This window comes from Trichoderma gamsii, assembly GCF_001481775.2.
Source record: "Trichoderma gamsii strain T6085 chromosome Unknown Scaffold_2.2, whole genome shotgun sequence".
Lineage (NCBI taxonomy): Eukaryota > Fungi > Ascomycota > Sordariomycetes > Hypocreales > Hypocreaceae > Trichoderma > Trichoderma gamsii.
The window spans coordinates 363,311-380,111 of record NW_020171339.1 but is presented as its reverse complement, the minus strand read 5'-3'; the positions used below and the strand labels follow the sequence as shown (position 1 = coordinate 380,111).

Below are 16,801 nucleotides of genomic sequence, written 5' to 3'. Positions count from 1 at the left end.
CTCGCAAGGCTCGACCACAGTACCTATGGAAGCGTGTGATTTTAATTTATTTTCTACTTGTTTATATATGTACAATACGCTCTTTCATTGTGATGAGAGCAAATAAAGGCATCTACCGCAAGGTTGAGTTGATAAGAGGCCCATAATGAGGTCAAATTGGCGAGGTCAAATCCCAGTCTAGAGATAATCGCCGGACATCTTGTCAAAACATTCATGAACAACGTTCTGCAGCCTTCGAAATATCATCCTCGATGCTGCTGCTCTGTATGAATTGCTACAACCTCTTCGCTTAGTTCGCCTACGATTCAGGTTTACGGTTCACTCAGAAATTCAAGGTTTCTTACTGTAATATCATCCTGCCGATCATAAGCAAGCGTAAGACTATCAATTTGGAATACCTATTGTGCCATAGCATTCATCATATGCTTTAATTGATATACTTGGTGTTTTTTCTCATTTATTTATTTTTTTCATTTTTTTTTAGTTTGCTGAATCAGTGATGATCGTCCAAGTATCCAGCTGTAGCCTCCCTGCGGGGCAGCCATTTCATTTCACAGCATTTTTAAAGCTCCCCGAGGCTCACTTTATATTCAAGATTGCGCCTATATGATTGGCCGCCAATATTTGCCAACTAAGGGGATGTTGGCATTGGGGACGTGCAGGATATCCATCGCCCTCCTCATGCAGATTTTGTTGTCAAGATTAACCGCGTATCTCGCGTAGAGAGATCTTTCTGTCGACCATCTGTCAACTCATCGCAAGCGCGGGCGCCGGTGTAGATGCGGGCGCCGGCATAAAGAGTATCATTGTAAGTATTTAGATAGCAGTTACTCCTCATATCATATTACTACTGTTGGCGTATATTTAGATTTGATAGCGTGGCTCTAACGCGACTGTGATTCAGGTTGCTCAACGTGAGGCTAAGTCAGTCTTGGAGTTGTCAAAGAGAACCAGGTATCAAAGACGTAGCGAAGAGGCACAACAAGTATTCCATCTCTAGAAAGGAAACTTAGTGCCCATGTTAGTACTATTAGTAGTAGCTAATCCTAGTAATAGTGGTATTTACGCTCCCCCAACTTTTTAGATTTACCAGCTCCAAACTTGTATTTGATTTGACTCATTAATATGTCTTCATTGGACCGAGTTGACTGTCCGTCGTCTTCTTCCCTTACACGCGTATTCTGCTCTAGCAGCAATACTAGCAGCACTACTAAGACCAAAAAGATCATGGCCCATCCATCTTTTCACCCCTGCACAGCTTTCATCCTCGGAAGTAGATCACAGATGTAAATTTCCATCGCCCTACCTGTTGACTGTACCTTACCACATCGCAGCCTCTTACCTCTTTGAGCAGTACTTTCAGATCCGGTAAGCAGAGGTACTCGCTACACCGACGGCAAAGTGAGTAGAGCACACTGTGAGCCACCATCTGCCAGGTACACGCTACCCAGCATCAAATGTACGTTGCATTCCGGTGCCCCTTTTCTGATTTGTTCATTATCCTCGGTATTTCGACAGCTGCCATCGATCAGCATCATCCATCGCCATCTTACGTTTCCCTATGTCTGCGTCCCCCTGCTGCTGCATGAATACGACAGTACATGCACAAAAAAAAAAAAAAAAAAAAACTGTACGCAACGTGCACCGTCATTTCCGAGATATTCGCTATCAGCTGAAGTGGCATGGTCTGATCGCACGACCGTCGTTGAGAAAAAGACGCCTAGCGCCAGTACGGGTTTGATCCACTTATACAACGGCCAAACCGCCGGCTGCTTATCCGTCGAATGGGAAGGGCAAGCAATATTACCTATTAGACGATAGCCGGGCTGGCATGCTAGAAGAAAATGGGAAGAATAAAAGAAGAAAAGGGAATTCCTGTAGCAGGGCGTAAGATCGTATCGAATTGAGCTAAAGTGAGCTGACAGCTGAGGACCCTTATGATGTATCATTCCCAGTAGTAGTATCAACGAAGATACCTTGTTGCCATACAAACAATTCATCCATGTCCACGACGTACCGGAGCTTTATCTGCCACACTAGTAGAAGAAGACGGTCATCAATCTCTTCGTGGAACCCCTACGTCTTTTGTGGCGGTCATCACTAACAGCTTGTGCCGGAGCCGTCTTCTCACCCAGATCCATATTGACATCTCTTAGTGTAAGTTGACAAGCGACGGTAAACACTGCTAGCGATGAGCATTTCTTATTACTCTAATGATAGCCGTGCTTTGTCCTATAGTAGTAACAAAATGTACATTGGCCATCCGTCCATACCTACCTAAGGTAAGCACCTCATTTCTGTCAGGCAGCATCCATCACACAACCTTGCATCAATATGCAGCCGCAGACAGCATCAGCAGATAACACGCCCCAGCCAGTTACACACCGCCAACAACACACAATCAAATACGCTCATGCACTTTGCTGCGCCCTGGATGAAACTCCCCAAAGCTGCATAGCCATTTATTATCGGCGGATGCATCGATCCCGAAGCGCTCGTCTCGTCTCGTCTCGTCTCGTCTCGTCATCGCCGCAAAATCGGGTCAAGCGCTACCGACGTCCGCTGCATGGCGCTAAAGCGCAACAACATTCGACAGACAACGCCACCATCTTGAAATTCTGCCTGGGCTCAGATACCGAACACCATGCAGCCATCATCCGGTGCCTTTTTTTGTTTTCCTTTCCTCGGGCGACGCCGGCACACCACTAACAAGGTTTATTTTTGAGTGGTCCATGACGTGCCCATGCTCTCTTTTAGCTCTCTATGTCTTATTTCCCATGCGATCCCAATCAATGGCTTTGACGGGCTTTCCTTATTGGTTGGGGGCAGCCCTTTTTCTAGTGCCGTCTGCCGATTACATGGTTGTGTCATCCCCTTTTTTCTTAAATATCTTTCCTCGGATGAGGGATCTCGGTCAGTACGACGCCGTTGTGTTTAATAGTGGGGAGGGTACATGTAAGGCTTCCGATATGCGGACAGGGATTTGGACTCTATTGTGCCAGATATGGATCGAGTTTGATGTCAGCGAGAGCTGTGAGGATAAAGTCATTTAAATAAGCTTGGCCGCCGTGTTTGATATCCTTTCTGTTAGTCTGTATACCATACTGTATCATAAGTGCCAAAGAATATCACTTACATACCGATACCTCATTATCAAACACCCCATTGTATAAGTGACAATTAAATATAAGAAACAACATCATCGTCTACCTATCACGATATACGCCATCACTTATACCATCACTTAAAGAACTACGAAACACCTTAAAGGGATATCACAACCTTATCTAAACCCGCAACTACACAATCAACAAAAATGGCTACATCATCATCATCATCAACAACAACAACAACAATGACAACATCACCACAACCAAAGCCCACCACCAGCTTCATGTCCCTCCCCCTTGAGCTCCGCTTCCAAATCTACTCCCTCCTGCTCACCATCCCCCCTCGCCCAAAATCCTCCTCCACCACCCAGGAAATGGCCGCCTGCTCCTCCTCCGCCCCCATCTACGTCTACCCAGCCATCCTCCAGACCAGCCGCCAAATCAACTACGAGGCCACGCCCTTCCTCTACTCCGAAAACATGTTCGTCGCCCATCCAACGCTGCTGGCCTCGTTCCCGCGCCTGCGCTCCTGGTACCCGCCCATGAGGGAGGCCAACGCCCTCGTGCCGCTCATCCACCGCTTCCACGTCCAGGTACCGCTCGACATGGAACTTTCCTACGACCGTGCCGCCGCGGCAAAGTCCTTTACGGGCGTGGACGAGCTGTCTATCGATCTGCGGCAGAACACGTTTCTGGGCGTCAGCTGCAACAACTTGACTGTCTTTGATGCTGTGCGCGGCGTCAAGAAGGTGTATATCGGCGGAAGCACCACCGGCTTCGAGGACTACATTGCCTGGCTCAAAGACGCCATGACGAGTCCCGTAGGAGCAGAGATTGCTCCCTTTGAGGCGCAGACACAGTCGCCGTGGGCGTACATCTGGAGCAAACACGCCAATCTGTGGAGTCCCTCAACAGCACTTGTTGGTAAACAAGAAGCATAAAGAGACGCCTAGACATGTATGTATTATCTCCAAGTCCAATACAGCTACATCACAAATAACAGGACACAGTTGGCTAACAAATCATTCTAGATAGAAGAAAAAAATCACTTTTACATTGCGCTGAAAATAGGTATCTCAACACCCACCACATACACCAACATCGACAACCTCTCGCCCTCTTTGATTCAAAATTCTTCCGGAGCCTTCCGTCTCCCAAAAAGGACTTCCAATATTCTTTTCTTTTTTCTTCCTCCTTATCATCCCGGGCCATACCAAAAAGCCCCCTCTAGTCCCAAATATCCCAGTCTAGGTCTAAAGGTCATCTCATACATTTCGACAAAAGAAAAATAATAAAAGAAACCGCATGGGACAAACCCAGAAAAAAAAAAAGGACACAAAGAAAGCGTCTCGTTTCCTTCCCTTTTTTCTCCCCGAAAGATTATCCTTCATGTCTATGGCTTTTGTTTTTCTTTCCCTTTCTCTATATCCCTCTAGGTTTTTGGTATTTTTCTTTTCTTTTCTTTTCTTTTCAAATTTTGGGTACACGCGGTTATTGTGTAAATAGATACACAGGGGAATGAAAGAGGAAATGGGAATGGGACACAAAAAGGAGAACGGTAGATAAAAATAGAAGCAAGTATACAAACTAACTCGCCCATCGTCATGCATAATTCCACCCAAACGCCTGTTTTGATGCATCGTATATCGGAGAGAAATGCGCACATTACTCTCCTCCATGTGTAATTTCGACGATGCACGTCATTTGCTTTTCGTTTCTATGCTTCTTTTTCTTTATTGCGCCGCTGCTTGGCCGCCACCTCCAATGATCTTGGGCAGAGACTTCCAGCCTCTCTCGTTGGGCAGCTTGACCTTGCCAAAGTCCTCGTCGAGATCCAGGATGATCTTCAGCGCATTTCTGCTGCGAGCAAAGGGGCTGGAGTCGAGCTGCTTAGACCTGAGCGTGGACAAAGCATCCGCCATGCTAGCATGCGACTTGTCCTTTGAGGCTGTTCCAGGCATGGGCAGCACGTTCTGCAGCACTTCGTATGCGGCTAGGGTGAAACCGAACTGGGGTGATGATCGGAAGATACGAGCGGGGCCGCCCTTGAAAAAGGCCGTGAATCCCTCCTCCTTCCAGATGGTCTGCGCGGCGTGTCGCAGACCATTGTACGTCGCCTCTCCCTTACGGGCCTCCACTTGGAGACGAGTCTTGATGACATCGCAAGGCGTTGTCAGATACGCCGCAGGCATACCAGCAATGGCACCAGCCGTCAGGAGCTGCAAGACACCGAGCTTCTTGGTCGGTGATTCGCCAAAGAAGTCCTTCTTGAGATGGCTATAAGTGGGGAAGTAGATGGCGGAGAAAGGTACATCTCGCAGCAAACAGGCAGAGGCACCCTTGTACAGACCCATCAGACCGAGGTTGCGGACAATCCACATGGCTGATCTCTTGGGCGTGCCCTCGACAGTCTTGGCGACCTCTCCTTGAATTTGCAGACGGATCTTGACAATTTCAAGAGGGTTTGTGAAGACCTACAACAAACAGTTAGTTTGGACGGAATTTGGTGCACAATCATCACAGTTTCAACTTACTACTTGACATCCACCAGCGGTACCACCAGCAAGAATCTCAGCCCACAAGGGAATGTTTCCTGTCTTGTCTGTCAAGCGGCCTCGCACCAAGTCGTTGACAGTCAGCTTGATGGCCTTCTCCGGCGCTACACCAACAAGCTGCGGCAAAACACCAGAGTAAAGGCCACGGAAACCTTCGTTGCGAACGACCTTTTGGAAGCAATCAATCGAGTTCTTGTATAGGCGCTGTCCGGGCACCGCTCCACGCTGGTTCTGCAGACGGGTCTTGACAAGATCAATGGGATACACCATGAAAGCACCAAAGGCACCAGCCACACTACCCAGACCGAAGTTGTATGCAGACTCAAGGACTTGATGCAACACCGCGCCACCCTTGGAAGCGACCTTGTCAACCGCGTGGCTGGCGGTATCCAAGGCATCGTACATGGGATTCCGCCAAGAAGGGTCCAGGACCTTGGCAAAGTCACGAAGACCCAGTCGTCCAGAAGGCTCGTCCAAGCTTGCAAAGTGGAAGAGAATATCAGCCTCCATGGGCGTGAAGAGCGCGAATCGCGTGATGCCAGCCGCCTCGTTCATGAACTCTGATCTGGTAATTTTGCCATCCTTGGTTTTTGAAACAGCCCGGCGCAGAATCAGCTCAACCATGTCCATCTCCATGATGATGTTCTGGAAAGCCCGCACGTTGGCATAAGACACCTTGCTGCTAGCCGAGATGTTGCACAGGGTGTGCAGGTTTTCCAGCAGATGGTCCGAGAGCTTGTGTCTTGCCGTCTCGCGGATAATGCGCTCAAAGTCCTCCGGGTTGATATAACCATCGCCATCCTTGTCGAAGCGGTGGAAAGCTTGTCTGATGCGCTCGCCCTGAAGGCCTCGCAGCAACTGTGAGAACTGCGCATAGTTTAGGTTGTGGCGGTTCTTATTCGTACCAATGTACAGCTTGGCCCACTCGCAGTCCCAGTCGAAGGGAATGTTATCCGGTCCCTTGTTGAGTTCGTAGAGGCGCTTGAAGTCGTCGTACTTGACGATGCCGGTCCGGTCGACGTCGAACAATCGGAAGGCGATTTCGTACTCGGCATCGGGCTTGAGGAGGAGGTTCTCGAAGACGCTCCAATCAGTCAAGGAAACTCTGCCGGTGCCCTTGCTGTCGGCGACGCCAAAGAGGATCGAGTACTGCTCCCGCTTGATCTTGTGCTGTTTGCATGGGATGTCATGTTAGTCACTGGTCCCGCAACTGCCCCGATATGGCTCCGATGCTGAAAAGAGAGAGACGGAAAGGGGCCCAACAACGAAATAGGGGGGTACAGAATTGGCGCAAAAAAAAGAAGATGAGAATCGAACTCAATGGCAACTCACATAGTCCTCGTCCTTGGGCGCAATGGCGCTGATGAACTGGTCGGGCCCCAAGTACAGCTCGCCCGTCTCAGGGTCCTTGATCGCATGAGTGCTGAAGCGAGCCTTGGTTTGCGCCGAGAGCTGCGCAGGCTCTTCAGCGCCAACCAGGCTCTCCTTGACAGCTTCCTTGACGCTCGAAACGCTCGTCATCTTTGCCAACGCAAGTAGCAAACTCGACTCTCGGGTTCAGCAAAGGGTCTCGGAGAGTTGAAGAAAAATGTCCGCGGGGAGAGAAGACGGGGTAAAGATTGTTGGCCTCTTGTGGAGGAAGCGGCGAGGCTGTGGAGCTCTTCAAAGTGGATTTTGGCACAACGGGGAAGCGCCAAAAAAGCAGGCGCCGAAAGGATCTAGAGAAGAAAAAATATCGGAAACAGGCCCCTCTATGGTTCTAAGTCTATTAAGCAATGCAAGGAAAACGAAAACGAACAAAATGAAGGGGAGTTGAAGAATAGGAACGAGGGTCGCAAAAACAGCGTAAAGTAAAGGAGAGATTTTGACTTCCACGAGTTGAGGCAGAAAAAAGTTGCAAACGCCGAAAAAAAAATTATTACGCCGTCTCTGCTCCGTGTACGAATCAATTGACGGCAGGATGGCTGCAAGGTTTGACGAAATGCTAGGTACCAGGTACCATCAGCGTCCCTGCCGCCACGCCGCTAGCTCGACGTCTACAGCGGTCAGAAGACGCGCAGGCCTGCTATTCGTGGCCTAAAGTCGGGGGCTGCGTTAGGGGTCTTTTGAAAAGTCTTGCAAAGTCCTGCTACTCTGCCACGTGAGCAGCAAACAGCGGGAGGCGCACATTGAGAAGTATCTGCTACAATGATCGTGGTATCTCTTGGCTCTAGCCTCACCAAGAATTACATGTAGGTAGGTACTGACAGAAGCAACAAGTAATTGCGCCTAGACCAGCCAGTGGTAGCACCTGCATCACATTGAGAACCATCCGCACGACTCTTTTGGTCTGCTTTGGTGTTGCACTCAGGTGCTGTTTGCTCTCATTTAAGAATTGAATATATGGAAAGAAAAAGAAATAGATAATAAGAGATGACACAAACACTGATAAGGCGCAGTACTTTGAGCAGGCTGGTACTTCGATTCTTTAGCAGTTGCAAGTATCTGTACCGCGCTCATACTCATGCATTCCTTATTAATCTCGAGTAACACCAATGCACACCCAGCTGACATCAGATCCTTCAATGAGCACCCAGCCAATCTCTCTGCTTGAAACGTCACAACCCGAGGACGGCCACAGCTCGACTTGCAGTTCCCCTTTTATCCAGAAACCGAGAAATCCATGTAATCACTCCGTACTTGCTCTATAGCGGTCATAATACCTAGGTAGGTAGTTATGGCGGTTCTTACAAGTGGGTATTGCGAAAGCCGATGTGATCACCTGCATAGGTAGGTATCTCTTGTCAGTAATTCCTAGCAAAGTGATAGACACTAAAACGGCGCACACGGCGGTGGGACGGATGGTATAGCAGCATCTTTCTGAGCTAAGAATCGCCATCTGTCAACCTAAGCGCATCTATTCCCTGGGTATTCTACTAGACGTAGTAAATCCGGGGTTGGGGCCAGTTGCACACAACTTCGGCCAGTCCGGAGAACAAATGCCCAAAAGCCATGCCAACAGAACAGGACGTCTCCTACAGTACAAAGCAAGACACTGTGCGAAAATATAAGTGCGTAAAATACGCACGTTACTCCGCATACAACAAGAAAAGAGAAAAAAGCCAGCCCCAAAAAATACTTTTCTAGAAAAAATCAGCGGCGCCACACCCGGAGCCGGTCCGGAACCTGAGCCCTGGGGCTTTGCCCAGCCAGTACGTATTTTTGATCCTGTGCCTTACTCGTCTGTCAACTTCATCCAGATAGAAGGACACAAGATAAAGACCCATTATAGGCCTAACGTATCGCAGAGAGGATTAATCTTCACCATTACAAACCAATTGCCCCCAACAAAACACCCAGTTGCATCATCACGTACCACGTATCCTGCATTCAACCAGACCACCTCTGCAGTTCCGTAGGGCCGGGGCTATTCCGGAATCCCGGAGAGGGCCCTGCCTGCATAAAGCAATCGATCCGGCGGTCAGCAGCAACAATAGACGGCACATTATTGCGAGTATGGGGCACAGAGCTGCGCTACCCTAGCAGCTTTCAACAGGACTTCAACACTAGAGCCAATTCACCTTTGCGATTCCTCGTTGTTCATGTCTTCTTGTATTATTCAGGCTGTAACACAGAATCCGTAATGCCCAAAATAAATAACAGGGCGGTATTAATCCATACAGCTTTCTTCAAAGTGGTATTATCAAAGTCAAGAACCAATCCATCCGTTTCCCTTTCCCCGGCTTTGGCGCAGTGCGTGCCATGCCGAAGCTTCCTTTCGCCTAATTTCACACACCCTTTTTGTTTGCCCCCGTTCCGCCGTCCCTTCCACACCTCCAGCGCCTGCGTGGTATATATAAATCCATTTCATTACCGCCAGTTCCTGAGCAAGCCACCAACGCCAGACAGTACAATACAGAGCTAAAGAAAAGAAGATAATAGAGAGAAGATAAAAAGAAGAAGTAGAAAACATCGTCGCGAGTGTGTGGTGGGTCATCGTCTTCGTAAGATCGCCTGCAATCCCCGAGAAAAAAAGGGAATCACAGTAAGCAATGTCGAGGTGGCGGTTTTCAGTATTAAAGAAAAGCATCTTGAGATGCATTAGTGGTATCAAACAATCAATCTCATAGCTTGCAGATAGTAGAAGCTTATGAGAGGCAGCAAGAAAACAAACATCACAGTAGATCAAAAGTCGGCTCTCATCCTTCGATGGGGATGAGAAGGCTGCCGTATTGCAGCTCAGAGACACTCGGAATTCGCGCCGGGCGTAATCGACGAACGGGTGTGGAGTGGTGCGGAAGCGTGAAACCAGCGTCAAGGGCGTGCTGGACCTGGATAGACGCCTCCTTGAATCTCTTTTCTCGATATTTCTCATATACAGCTCCGTGATGCTTGAGAGGGTTTTCGCAGCATTCAATCATCATGGTCACCAGTGGCTTGAGCTGGCTCCATGTGTAGCCTGAGTAGTGAACGTGGCGCTTAGTCTATTTGATTTCAGTCAGTGAATCATTGCTCGTGACGTCTGTAAAGCTGATAGTAGAAAGAGAGAGAGGGAGGGGGGAGAGAGAGAGGGAGAGGGAGAGGGAGAGAGAGAAACTAACCCATTCGCCCTTGTCCAGAATAAGCCTAGATAAGCAATGCGCACCAGCAGCCAGAAAGCTCGGAGGTGAGGCCACAAAGCGCTCATCCATAATAGTAAGCTCCAAGAAGTATTTAGCCAAAGTTCGGGTATCGATGTCGTAGTCGTCAGCCTTGCTAACGCGCCGCAAGAAGCTCATCGGGCCCGGCCATCCCAGTTCAAACCCGAGCATGCTGAGCATAAAACGCTCCGCCTTCAAGATGTCGTCTCCTGTGTAACCACCGTCCACCATGTAGACAATCTCCTCCAGTGAGGGGCAGTTGATCTCTTCGTATTTGGACGCGACCAAGATCGCCGTAGCTCCTACCAGCTGAAGCTTCCCGATAGACACAATCTTGCTCGATAGGAACCGGTCGATATAGTTGACCGTAAGGAAGAGGGTCTCCGGTAATAGGTTGAATCGGTGGTGCACCTGTACCAGCCAGTCCATGAGGACAGTCCGCATAGACCAATGGATTTCGGTTTGCATCTCCATATAATGAGGGTTCGGGAGCATCTTAATCTACAGAGTTGTAAAGAATTCATGTTAGCAATAGGTCAATGGCGCATAAAATGGGTTGGGTAGTGATCCATCCAGCTTGCTCACCTCCAATTCTCTCAAATACTCAAAAATCTCTTCGCCGTACTCGGCAACCATGCTGACGTCCCACAACTCTTCGTCAACTTCTTCTCGGGTAATGGTCTGCTCAACCTCAATTCTGGCCTCGTCCAGCTCACGCTGTACACGGCTAGATACACGCGGCGCGAGCATGGTTGTAGTATTTGCTAATGTCATATCGCGAGATCGAGTCGAGTGGGCCGTCGTATATCCCTGGTCATGGCCGTCATAACCATCGTCTTCGTCCTCGTCCTCGTCTTCGTCCCAGTACTCATCGGCTTCGGAAAATGCGAGAGTGAGGCCCTCTTTATAGGTTTGAACGACCCCAATAGCGGGCTCCTCAGATATATTTGGAAGTTTGGATAGCGCATCAACATATTCCTTCTCGTGATTCACGTCTGCGCGTGAGGGTTCTTCGGATGGAAAGTTGAGAGGGTCGAGGTATGAGTCGTGACCGGTCAAAAAATCTTCGATCAGCGCAGGCATCACCAGTGGCTCAATTTCAATCAAGGCGAGGCTGTGGCTATTGTTGCTACTGTTGCTATTGTTATTGTTGCCAGAGGCTCGCTCGGCCTTGTCCACTTTGCTCTGAGTTCTTCGTAAAGTGGGCAATTCTTGCTTCAGCTGTGGCTGGCTTTTGTGATGACGAGGTTGCAGCGCATGCAGGTCGGAGGCGGATTGAGAAGGAGTCTTCTTTTGCGTTACAGCACTGCTCTTGGTGCAAAGTAATTGCTGAGGAATATCAACGTCGAGTTTGTAAACTGATTGTTGTGTGGTAGCAGCGGTAGCTGCCGCAGCTAGAGTGGTTGTGGCGCTTGCACTTGTGGGCTTTCTCGGCAGCGGCTCCGCACGAGATTCGGTCGTCGTAGCCTTGGATTTGTTGTTTGGCATCGTTGCGGGTCGCTGAGCAGGTCGAGAGAAGGAATCTTTGCTAGGCCTCACCACGTTTTCCTTATTCAGAAAGGACGCGGGCACATGATTTGACGACACGCCCAGAGGCTTCTTTGTGACTTTGGCCTCTTCGCCACGGCCTCCAGGACCCTTGGACATGTTTGTCACGTCGCCAAAGGCTGCTCGTTTGGCAGGGCCCTTGAATCCAGCGGCCGGGGCAGACGGGGCGCTGCTGACATTTCCCATGGATTTCTGCCGTTGGTGAAGAAATTGTTGGGCATTCTCGCTGCCGCGCGGTCGAAAAGGCTAGATATGAGATTGTTAAATTAGCATCACCACAACTCGTATCAAGACTGAAGACGATGGGAACCAAGGAGAAAGACGGGAAAATGGTGGTTTGAGCACCAAAGGAGCGTCAAGCAAAAAAGGGCCACTTTCTCATCTTCCAACTTACCCGTGCGTCCATTATGATAGATTGCCACCTAGGCCTTGCTTCAGGGCCTTAATAATAATAAACTCTGCTTCGGTAAAATGCGCGAAAGAAAAAAAAAAGCTTATGCGAATATCAAGCCTCGAGCAGCGCAGCCTCCCACTGGTTTTCGGAGGAGTCCGCGTCGAGATATCATACAGTAGAGATTTGCGTTACGCGGCGTCCAGCCACAGTCCGTGTCTCCGGGGTCGCTCTTCGGGGACGATGGAGTCTCGAAGATGATCAAAAAATAAATTAGGTGGCGTCGCCAAATCACGTCTAATGGAGAGCCAGGACCACACCCGTGGCTATTTTTGACCACACGGCGACGGGGGAGGCAAAAGGTGAGAGAAAGGGGCTGGGTTGATGAAGTGCTTCGTACAAATGGAGACAAAAAAGACAATGTGGATTTGGCGAAAGAAGAAGCGCCCCTCCCAGCCGGAAAGATGCTGCTCTCGACGTTGGCCCCGGTCTGGCGGATTTGCAATCCCCTCAGCGGCGGAAAGCAGGCGCAAGGTGGAAATTGAAATTGGCGATGGTGACAGGGACAGGGAACATGCGCCGGTGAAGCTGCTAAAACGATGCGCCGCGAGCAAGAAGTCGTCGATACGGGCTGCCGCAGGGTTGCAGGATGGGGAAGCTGCCTGGGGATCTAGGAACTTGGGTGGACTGACTTTAACCAGCCGGCGGCCTGTGATGAGCCGACCTGGACGCTGTATTTTGGATTGTTTATTTGTTTATACCCCAAGCGCCGCAGACGCTTTAGCGCAGGAAGCCGTTAGCGGGAGCTGCGCAGCGCTGCCGCGGGTTTTTTAGTTTTTGGGGGTACGGTATGTGCGCACGGGCCATCATGCGAACAGGTCGCGCAATTTACGCTGTCGTCCCGGAGATGACGATATTCCGGGGGGTTGTCCATAGCAGAGGGAGAACGTACCGCCATTCCGCTAGGCTGCTTTCGGACGCTGGATGTTCTCGTCGCGTCTCACTTGCGATGGCCAAAAACCGCAGAGTTTCACGTTTGCGCATCTACAGCAGCACAGCGAGGCGATGGTGGCATCTGGACACCATTAGTACCTGCAGGACGACATTGCGATACGGATTTCGACTCACCACCAGCCAATGCACCGCCCAGGCGTGACATTGTCGTCGGCGCATTCTGGCGCCTTTGACGCGTTAGGGCTCTCGTGGCAGCTTGCGCCAGAGAGACACGACTTCACGTGACGGTGTGCTGCCACTTAACGCTGCCCTCTTGCTGCTCCACACTGAACCGAATCGAAACCGGCACCTGGCGAGGGCGAGGAATTGAATGCGAGGAAGAAGCAAGCGGACGCCTGCGTTGGGACTTGTCCCCAACGACTGAGACACTCTGTCTTGGGGCGATGCGGTCGGCCTCTCGATTTGGTCAATTGCGACGAGCCAGTGCCCAGTAAGCTCCGGCAGTTAAGGTGTAAGCTACTGGCTACTAATAGGCGATAGTCGCTCCGGTCAGGCCGCTCCGTCGTCCGGATGTCGCAAACCACATGCGAGCGATCTGCTCTAGAGCCCTGGAGATTGATGAAACAGTGTCAAATGCGGTGGATTGTGATGAGCAGGGAGCGGCGATGAAGAAGTATGGACGAAGCGGCTGTCTTGGAGGAAATGCGAAAGCCATGGAATCGGCATCGTGAAGATGCCCTCACACATGCCCCTTCTTTTCAAAAGAGCTGCACTAGCAAGCCCAGCTGAGCATTGCTATCCCGCCTCAGCCACGATTGTTCTGTCCAGAGGTCTTGGCGATTACGAAGTCGTGTCTTCCGGCTTCGAATGGAACTGTGTGTTGATATGTATGTTCGATGCGCCCGGTCCCACGCCCTCCAGACGACCAGATTTGATCGCCCGAAGCGGATAAAGGCCGTGTCTCTTGTGAATCAGCCAGTCGCATCGCAAACAAGAACAGGAGCCTCAAGAAGCAAGCCTATGCTTAGATCTGTCTCTACTGTTGCTGTGCAAAATTCCAAGCCCGCAGCCACCCAAATGAGCGAATTTGTGCGGGTTTGATAATATGATATCATAATCTTACTCATTAAATACAGCATCGCCACCGAGATGAATATCTTGCCCCGTGCTCCATACTTTGTACAGCTTATTCTGAGAACAACAACGGCAGCCGGGTGGACTGTTATCATATACCGCTATACAGAAGCTCTGATATCCGTCGCGCACATGCTACCATCAATTACCTACCACCTACATCTTCTACGCTTCGGTTGAGTCACTTGGTCGATTTTCCATGCAGCGGAATGACCCTGGGGGCAACGAGCGCAATTGCGCGTTGTGCGTGCCGATCCGGCCGCATATGGCTGGGCCTTTGAATCCGTTTCAAAGTGATTCTAGCGTCAGCTAGCACCACAGTGTTTTCTCGATTCTGCATTCTGGCAAGTCATGTTAGGGTATGATCGTGTACATGGCGAAACGGCTCTACAGTCAAGTGCTGGACAAACAGCAAACACTACCAAACCCGGACGGCGCATATTGCGGCAGCACAGGAAGCTCGCCGGTGCCACGCCGCATGTGTGCTCCGTCTAGGCGTGCATGCATCGTAGAATCAGGAGATTGAAAGAAGGTGCCTCGTAAATAAAAGCCGGCAGGGAAAAGTGAGTGAGTGCATGGCAGCGACGAGATCCGCAATTCATTGGGCCTACAAGTAAAAAGCACCAAGCGGAAGCAGAAGAAGCCCCCCTCGTCTCATCATCACTTGCATGGCCGAAACAATAACAACGCACACTCGAGTCCACACACCGCACTTGTTGGTTTTGCAGGGCGGCATTTCATTGGGAGGCTGGATTGGATTGCGTCTACCGTCCATTCTGGGTCCCAGAATGCAGGCGATCATAAACTTTGGCCACTTGCCGCAAGGCACACACACAGGAGAGGAGAACGGGGCTCTTGAGCCGTCGATGGCTGGGCGGTCCTATCGCCATGGCCATTGTTGATCCTTGGGAGCCACAGTTCTGGCGCTGATTCGGCACGCATCTTGTCCACCCAACTGGTGTATCCACAAAGCCTCTCAGCACATGCATCAAAGCTCGCGCGGGGGGGAAAGACAAAGCGGTGACGAGCTGCGACTCAGAAGACGCTTCGAGAGCGACTCTCGCTTGTCGTATACCGTGCCAGTTTTATGCGGCGCTCGCCCTAGACGAAGCCAGGCGCTGCTAGCTTAGAGGAAGCGCACTCAACCCCCCTGCTCACCTCGACCATAATAACTGCCGGTACAGGTTATATGTTGCCCCTCTAACCCCGTACCAACTTGCCTACCTAGGTGAGAAACAGGGCAAGTGAAAGAACAGGCACAAGCTGGAGGTGGAAGCAAAAATGATACAGGCAGACCTGTGGTGAGATAAGCATGCGCCGGATGCAGAATGCCACCAACGAGGACACCCGCGTGCTGCCCGACCTCAATGTCTACCTACCCAACGAGTAGCCTCAGGATACGCGGACGCCTCACAGACCAGTGAAGCGTTGGAAACGCCTTCTGACTGGACATTGAAGCCGGGGGACCCATACAAGGGACATGGTCTGCGACGTAGCGAGAAGCACAGCTTGTGCAACAGCAACGGCTGGATTGGCCAGCTGTTCGTTTCTTTTTTTCTGCTCCAGAAACCACCAAAAAGAGTCTCAAAGCAGTAAGAGCCGATGAGGGGAAATGGGGGGCGAAACGAGGAGGGAAAAAAAATTAAAAAAGAAAAGAATTAAAAACCCTGAATAAAAAAAAGGATCAAGTCAGTTGCCGGTCTAGCAATACCGTAGCCAAGCCACGCATAAACAGTGTCGCGACCTAGTACGCTCTTACCAGCAGCCGTAGCTCCAACCAGAGGCTGGCGAATTAACAGCCCATGACAGCACAATAAAGCAAACATTGGATTACTACTCGACTTCCCCTCCTCTGCCCGCATGAGAGAGTTTAGGCCGATCTTGCAACAACGGGAGAGGGGCTGTCAGGCACACCTTCAGTCAGCGTCGAATCTCGGGAAACTGGCATGGAATCCAGCATGAACGACATGCGTTGACGGGAGCGTTTTTACAGATACTCCCTAGGTAATGTAGTGAGTGGATTAGATATACAGGTACAGCACGGGCACTCGACGCTTGCTCAGCGCCGCAAACGTGAAGGTTGAGTGAAGCCCGGTGTTTTGACTCACCGAGCGTCGTTCTCGATCTTTCTGCTCTAGCAGGATCGAAGCGGTGCCGAGCCCCCGGCAGAGCACTAACCAAGGCCACGACCCCGGTCCAGATTCCAGATTCAATGGACACGCAGCAGGCAGTCATGCTGGTATGAATCGGCATCATGAGCTCCGCCTTGGCTTGGTTCCTCGTCCTCTCGACAGCCTTCCCGCCATGGCCCTCGCCCAGTCCCTCACTCACTGGCTGGTGACGGCTTCGTCCTGAGACCCTCTGCCTGGGCCCTTTGCCGCTACCGCCTCAGAGTTGCGATCCCCACCTCCTCTGCCTGCTTAGCCCACACACCTGCGCTGCTGCTTCTTGCTCCATGATCCCTGCAGGAGGGAAACGGGCGCCTCTGCG

General features: G+C 50.6%; 3 protein-coding genes across 3 annotated transcripts; 1 reads left to right on the top strand and 2 right to left on the bottom strand.

Annotated features, from left to right (window-relative positions):
• Positions 1 to 3,316: 3,316 nt before the first annotated feature.
• On the top strand, positions 3,317 to 4,051 carry TGAM01_v200655 (hypothetical protein; the record flags this gene model as incomplete). Its single annotated transcript, XM_018809045.1, has 1 exon — positions 3,317 to 4,051. The coding sequence occupies one exon, from the start codon at positions 3,317 to 3,319 to the stop codon at positions 4,049 to 4,051; it is 735 nt and encodes a 244-aa protein (XP_018657712.1).
• A 792-nt stretch (positions 4,052 to 4,843) lies between these two features.
• Positions 4,844 to 7,186, bottom strand: TGAM01_v200654 (hypothetical protein; the record flags this gene model as incomplete). The annotated part of the gene is made up of 3 exons (XM_018809046.1): positions 4,844 to 5,584; positions 5,645 to 6,835; positions 6,998 to 7,186. The coding sequence occupies 3 exons, from the start codon at positions 7,184 to 7,186 to the stop codon at positions 4,844 to 4,846; spliced, it is 2,121 nt and encodes a 706-aa protein (XP_018657713.1).
• A 2,657-nt stretch (positions 7,187 to 9,843) lies between these two features.
• TGAM01_v200653 (hypothetical protein) lies at positions 9,844 to 12,238 on the bottom strand (the record flags this gene model as incomplete). Its single annotated transcript, XM_018809047.1, has 4 exons — positions 9,844 to 10,128; positions 10,246 to 10,785; positions 10,870 to 12,078; positions 12,227 to 12,238. 4 exons carry the CDS (start codon positions 12,236 to 12,238, stop codon positions 9,844 to 9,846), a joined length of 2,046 nt encoding a protein of 681 aa, XP_018657714.1.
• Positions 12,239 to 16,801: the final 4,563 nt, after the last annotated feature.